This window comes from Myotis brandtii, unplaced genomic scaffold (assembly GCF_000412655.1).
Source record: "Myotis brandtii unplaced genomic scaffold, ASM41265v1 scaffold38, whole genome shotgun sequence".
In the NCBI taxonomy this organism is placed as follows: Eukaryota; Metazoa; Chordata; class Mammalia; order Chiroptera; family Vespertilionidae; genus Myotis; species Myotis brandtii.
The window spans coordinates 2569741-2576598 of record NW_005364596.1 but is presented as its reverse complement, the minus strand read 5'-3'; the positions used below and the strand labels follow the sequence as shown (position 1 = coordinate 2576598).

At 42.1% G+C, this 6858-nt stretch overlaps 1 protein-coding gene across 2 annotated transcripts; it reads left to right on the top strand.

Moving 5' to 3' along the window:
- The first annotated feature begins 404 nt into the window (after positions 1–404).
- On the top strand, positions 405–4779 carry RPL34 (ribosomal protein L34). 2 transcript variants are annotated; one of them, XM_005872415.2, is made up of 5 exons: positions 405–463; positions 1445–1523; positions 1606–1705; positions 2037–2140; positions 4662–4779. In XM_005872415.2, exons 2-5 carry the CDS (start codon positions 1459–1461, stop codon positions 4744–4746), a joined length of 354 nt encoding a protein of 117 aa, XP_005872477.1. In that variant the 5' UTR covers positions 405–463; positions 1445–1458; the 3' UTR covers positions 4747–4779. The 2 variants fall into 2 exon arrangements, with proteins under 2 accessions (XP_005872477.1, XP_005872476.1); XM_005872414.2 differs by lacking the exon at positions 405–463 and adding an exon at positions 551–575.
- Positions 4780–6858: the final 2079 nt, after the last annotated feature.

Below are 6858 nucleotides of genomic sequence, written 5' to 3'. Positions count from 1 at the left end.
CTCTCTAGAATAAATGAAAAACATATCCTCAGTTGAGGATTAAAAATAAATTAAATTTAAAATAAAAAGATAGTAACTCCTCAAAAGTCACCTACTGTCAGATTCAATGTGTGGCAGCGCCCGTAGGAACGAAAAATGCTAATTTTGAGCCACTTTTGCCCTTCGCAGCTCCTCTGTCGTTCGCATTCGTTTCTGCAGCAATACCCAAAAGACCTTTGCGTGGTGGCGTCGGGGACAGCTGCAGCTCGCGCCCCGCCCACGGAGGCGAGGCACGTCGGTTGCCGTACAACGTGGCGGCGCTTGCATCTCCGCCTACGTAGGGAAGCTGCATATTATCCGTACAACTGGGCGGCACGCTCTCCAACACGCCCCTGGTTGACGTAACTTCCTGTCCTGCGCAGTCGACTTGACCTTTGAACTCGCAAGCGCTTTCCTTTTCCTCTTCCGGGGACCGTGAGTTCTGGTATGGGTGCTTTTTCGTTCTCCCTGTAGTTACTCCCTTTACAATCGGCCGCCATCCGGGGAGTTGCGGGGTCCGGGGTCTGTCACGCGCAGTGTTTTGAGCTGTCGTGGGGGTAAGGGCCCCGGAGGAAGGCTGGTTGGTGGTGCAAGTCCCCGGCCTTTAGCTCCAGACACCCCTGGATCCGGACCTCTGGTCCGGAGCCGGGAGTGGTTGGAGCTCGCCGCCCGGTACGTGCCGCCTTAGAAGGCCGGCGTCTGGAGATAGACGAGGTGCATTCGGGCTGGTTGAGACTCTGGGAACAGCGGAGCATCTTCGTGTCTTACGCCGGCATTTTAACACCGCTCCTGCTGCGTTCTCGGGCTTTGGGAGGGCGGACGACCGGCCTGTCGTTTCAAAATATTTCCTTTCCCAAGGCCTGTAGCAGGGAAGAGAAAAACGTGCTAATAGGGAGTTTTCTGTGGGCGTTTCGGAGATGCCAATGCGAGTAGCGGCTGATCGGAGGGGACACTCGCATTGGCCCTCCGTGTCGGTGTGGGTGTCTGAGTAGACGGTTCAGAGCGATGTCAGCGCGGAGCGCGGAGCGAGAACTGCAGGCGGTTCTCAGATGACAGCGTGGCTGCGGGAATTTGGGATAAAAAAATGAGGTTGATTCAAGCCTTGTTTATGCTTTCCTGTTCACTGGGAAATTAAGTCACTCGTGTACATGACTGTGTCGTTGACTTCCTTATAAAACCAGAATTGGTGGTGAACGGCACTTAGCTTGCCCGGGGCTGCTTTCGGGCAGGACACTGAACCTGAGCATCTATGTGCCGGGCCAGTATGAGTAGCTTTTTAAAACGGGCCCCTTCCATAAGGCACCTTCCTTACGGGTGCTGCTATGTATATGAGTAAATGCGGGTGATGTATAAAGTATGTGATGCCGTTCTGTTTTTTCACGGTGTGAATTATTCCTGCGATGCAGTTTTATTCTATTCTCCTTAGTCTAGGTATTCACCATGGTCCAGCGTTTGACATACCGGCGGAGGCTGTCCTACAACACAGCCTCCAACAAAACCAGGCTGTAAGTATTCCTACAATTTAACATACACGTTGTCATTTCCTCGGCTCAGTGCTGAGCCGCCCACTGTTCTCTCCCTTTCTAGGTCCCGAACCCCTGGTAATAGGATTGTTTACCTTTATACCAAGAAGGTTGGGAAGGCACCCAAGTCTGCGTGTGGCGTGTGCCCAGGCCGACTTCGCGGAGTAAGTGAGCCTTTTTTTAAGAGTGAGTTAACAGGTGGAGGTTTTGAGCGTTAATTTCTTAAGTTATGGCAACGGTGGAGGAGAGGACACCACCAGGAGTGGTGAGAATTCCTGAACATCCGTCATCCACACCTGTCCAGAATGTAGATTTTCTTTTAAAGCCAATGACTGATACACTGAAATGCCATTCACTTATATAAACCAGTACACCATTTCCCGGTGTAACCTAGTTTAATGTTCGCACTTAACAACCTATTAAAAAAAAAAACCTAGCCTAATTTCTGTTCCTGTAAAAGCATCATCAAGTAACCTCAACATTTCCTTGATGCAGGTTCGTGCTGTGAGACCTAAAGTTCTAATGAGGTTGTCTAAGACGAAAAAACACGTCAGCAGGGCCTACGGTGGATCCATGTGTGCTAAATGTGTCCGCGACAGGTAAAGACGACTCTTACATCACATGGGCTTTCTTAAACACGCGTGCGCGTCTGTCGATCACACTGCATGCTGATCATCACTAGGAGACTGGTGGAAAAAATAACTTATTTAAACATTTAAACGAAAGCTGCCTACTTTAGGATCCTTCCTAGACTAAGGATCATTTGGGGCTGTACAAAATAATAAATGACTTAGTTTAAAAGGATTCTTCAGGATTTGGGGCCATCTTTATGCTAGATGTAGAAAGTAAAATGACCTTGGTTTTGTAGGGGAGGAAGGTAAGAAACTATTTCGACATTAATATAGATGGAGAGTAGAAAGTGTTGTTTCTCTCAAATCAATAATATGTCCGTGGGTGAGGATTTTTTAAAAAATAGGAACAAAATAAATGTATATCTTTCTGTTGTGGCTGGAGCAGAGAATAGTGAGAGGTGGTAGACAAGAAAAGCCACAGATCAGGAAAGACAGTTTTTAGCTTGATCCTTTAAGGGGGGTTTGAGGAGGGCAGGGAAGCCTTTGGTGTGCTAGAAACTAATACTGCAGCAGGATGGATAACGAAATAGTCAGCAAGAGGTGGACGCTTGGAACAGTTTCTCTATGTGAAGGCTAATGGAATGACACCTCATTCAGACCAGAAGGCTGGGTGGGGGAGGGTTTTGGTAGAGGGCTAGGTCTTCCTGGTGTGAAAGTGGCATAGACAGGAGTGGATGCAGTGGAGTTTATGATGGTAACTTTTGCGCAGCATTTTTATGATAAAGACTGTTGCTAGTTCATCAGGGAAGTGTTTGTTACCATCTTTTTGTGAAGAAACCAAGACTTATTGCTTAAGTTCACATAGCTGATAGGAGGAAACACCAGCATTTATTCCAGGTTTTATTGAGACCTTTACTCTTAACCCCAGTGACTGTATTAACATTAAATTGTCTCCAAGGACTTCTTAAGTGGTAGAGGTGATGGGTTTTTACAAGTGAAGAAGTTGGTTCAGAAGAGTAGTTTGCCTCCAGTTTATTCAGATCATTCTGTAAAGTGGTATAGTCCAATTTCTAAACCAAATCCTGACACCAAACCTTGCAAGTTCATTTTGCCTTCTAGGAGTTAGTTTGTAAGGGGATGGTAAGGCACGGTATAGGGATACAAAAACATGATAAATATAACTTATGTGAAATGCAGGAGAACTTAACTCTGAAGTTTAGAGGAGAAATTACTTTAAAGTGACTGGCAATCTGAGAATAGTATTTAAGGTGGAACCTGATTGATGAGTAAGTTGGACAAGGGGTTGAAAGGGCATTGTAGGCAAGGAACAAACAGTTTTTATCTGGTGAACTGAGGGTGGGAAATGAATGAGATGAAATTGGAAAGGCACAATGGAGACAAAGAGGTTATACATTTTAAGCAAGAAGAGTTTGGCTTTTTTGCCAGACATACTCACATGGGGACGTTTATTAAAAATACAATTTTTCAGGCCATAGCTCCTGGAGATTTGGGTGGGAATCTAGTGCAGCCTTTAGATTAGCATCAGCTGTGACACTGAAGGAGTGAGTCCTGAGTTAGAGTGGCATCAACTGTATTTCTGTGATGTGATTACATCAGAAATCCCAGGGTTTTGAGTCCGGGCTAGTAGGTAACCAGAGGTACCACTAGAGAATACTGGTGGGACAGATTTCTGTGGGAAGTAAGTGAGGTAGCTTGGATTTAACAAATGATGTAGTACCTGCTGTTTGCCACGTTCTATACACTAAAAGTAGCGGTTGACAAAAATGTACTTTATCTGGCCCTAGCCGGTTTGGCTCAGTGCATAGAGCGTCTGCCTTCAGACTGAAGGGTCCCAGGTTCGATTCTGGTCACGGGTACATGCCTGGGTTGTGGGCTTGATTCCCAGTAGGGGGCGTGCAGGAAGCAGCTGATCAACTCAATCAAATAGAGGTTCTCAGTACAGAAATTACAAGTCCTTCCAAATTTAAGCTTTATAAAAACCCTGAAATAGATATGAAATTATCCCTGAACCTTACAAGAAGGTAACTTGCCCAAGATCACACAGCTAGTAAATGGTAGAGTTGGCTCCAGTCAGGCTCTAGTCAAGAATCTTTGCTCTTGATAAAGGACCTCTTGCTAATATCTTTTACCCCTTCATTTTGGTTCCTAGCACATTACTCCTTTCTGTGTTTTCACTAGAAATTTTCAATAATGTGGTTAAAACATTCTAAGACGCTTTACAAATCAAGTAATGTCATTAGTCCTGGTTAAATGAAAGCTACCATAGTGGCAGAGAGCTGGCTCCTATGGGTGTGATTTTACAGTTTACTGTGACTCCAAAGGGGAGGGTGGTACTACTGTGGGAAGGAGACCTTAGGCCAAAAGGGTCTGTCCATATAATGTCAGTTTTTAATTTGTACTTGTGGGTTTTATTTTCTTTCTTGAGTATCTTCCCTCATAGCTTTAAATCTTTGCAGGTACTTTTCTTGCTTTGTTAAATCAATGTTATTTGGGTTTAACTATATTCATTTAACATTTTCCTTTGTAGGATCAAGCGTGCTTTCCTTATTGAGGAGCAGAAAATCGTTGTGAAAGTGTTGAAGGCACAAGCACAGAGTCAGAAAGCTAAATAAATTTAAAAATGAAGCTTTTTTGAGTAACAAAAACAAGTCTCATTCTGTTATTTATCTTGTAATTTGTTAATATACAGGTTTTGTTTCTGTGTGTTATCTGGGGACCCTCTGATACCTAGATTTCTACTTTTTCTAAATGACAGTAGTGGGAGGTTAATGGTCGCTAGAATTTTTTTATGCTAACTCGAGGCAACAAGGCCTTTTGAGAAGAGTAGCCCTTATATCTTAATGCTTCTTTGAAGACCACTTGGATCATTTTCATAGTAGCTCCTTCATCAGAATTCATAGAGCAGAAACCACAGTGTTTAAAGTTATTTGGAATGGAACCATTCTTACATCATTAAACCCTCTTATTTCTTAGTTTACTTTCAAACGGGTCTATTTTGGAGAACTGGAAACTATCAGCAAAATGAGCTGAGTATAAAACTTTTAATGTCATGGGTCTAGTAAAATTCAAATTCAGATTTATGTTGGATTTATAATCCAGATCAGAACATTAAAATAATAGACCCTAGTATACAGATTTGTTCCTATGGAAAGTAATAGAAGAATATGCATGTGCTCACAACTATAAACCTACTTTTGCCTCACCCTGTATTTCCTCAACTGTAATACTGTTTCAAACAACTCAATAATGCAAAACTGTAGATTTTAATAGTTCATTCTTACAGTGCTGAGACTACCAGACATCCATTCAAGTATAAACTTTGAATTGTCCTCTAAGACCATTTTTCAAGTCATGCCAAGCTTCCAATCAATCCTAGGCTACTTGCACAAGCCAAGAAATTAGAAATTCTGTAGCTAGAGAATTCTGTACATTTTGACCCTTTTCCTCTAGACATTGCAATTACTGGCCTGATGTCTTGTGTAGAGAAACATTTCCTTTTTATAATAGTGCCCTTAAAAAATACATATTTTTACTGATTGCGGAATGGGAGGGAGAGATCAAAACATCAACAATGAGAATCATCAACTGCCTCCTGCATGGCCCCTATTGGGGATTGAGCCCACAACCCTGGCATGTGCCCTGACAAGTCAGGGCCTGGTCAAAGGTCAGCCACTGAGCCACACCAGCTGGTCAGTGCCCTTTTCTAAAGAAGGAAAAGTAGAAATCTGGCCTTGAACCACACTGCCAGCTAATTTCTTTGGTAGACACGATTTTTAATCAGCATTTTGCAGAATAGAGTAAGTTGGCTAGGCTGTCATTTGAACTCAGTTAATTTCTTTTTAACAATACTTGATAGCATCTCCATAGTGATACCTAACATTTGCCCTGTGCCTGACACTTCAAAGCACTTACCTTCATTTAGTCTTCCCAACAACCCTATGATACCTTTATTATCCCCATTTTATAAATGAGGGCACTGAGGCGCACAAGTTGTGTAATACTATCCATTAGAATTGCACTTGTATTTAGGGAGTTGAGATTGAATGGACTCCCAATAAATACTTCAGCACAAGAGATGATAGCTGAGGTCCCTATTAACATCATCTCAGATGATAGATTCAAGTTTTCCCCAAATGTCTTCCAATTGAATTGTTAAGCAGCCAGAAGAATACAGTTATTTTGGGTAATGTTTAATCACAATATAAACATTTTTAATAGGGATATAATTGAAAAGCATTGGATTCTGAAGTAGAGTAACATCTCATTTCTCCTGACTGATGCTGATAGATATGCGTGGACCTGTTTTGTGATCATCTATAGTGTGGTATAAGAATCTAAAAGTGGATACTTTAAACTATAATTGAAAAAATAATTTTTTCCCCTGGAAAATAAAATAAAAATGAATACTTGCAAAATAACACAAAACAATGCCTTAAAATGTAAATTCAGTTACTTGTTTTGTAAACTAATTTTCTCTAGGCTTGAGATGTCATTTTTAAGTAATAGCTGTGGAGGAAAAGCCTGCATTATCATGGCAGGCCTCTTATGACACAAAGTTCTGTAGAGCAACTTGACTGAACACAGGCTGTAATGTGAGGACTATCAAGTTTCAACAAAATAAGTGGGTTAACTTAGAAATTCGAGAAAACTGAAGCATTGAAGTCACATATTTTCAAAGAATTCTTCATGTGTTAAATGGTTTAACCTTTTCCAAATTTGAAATG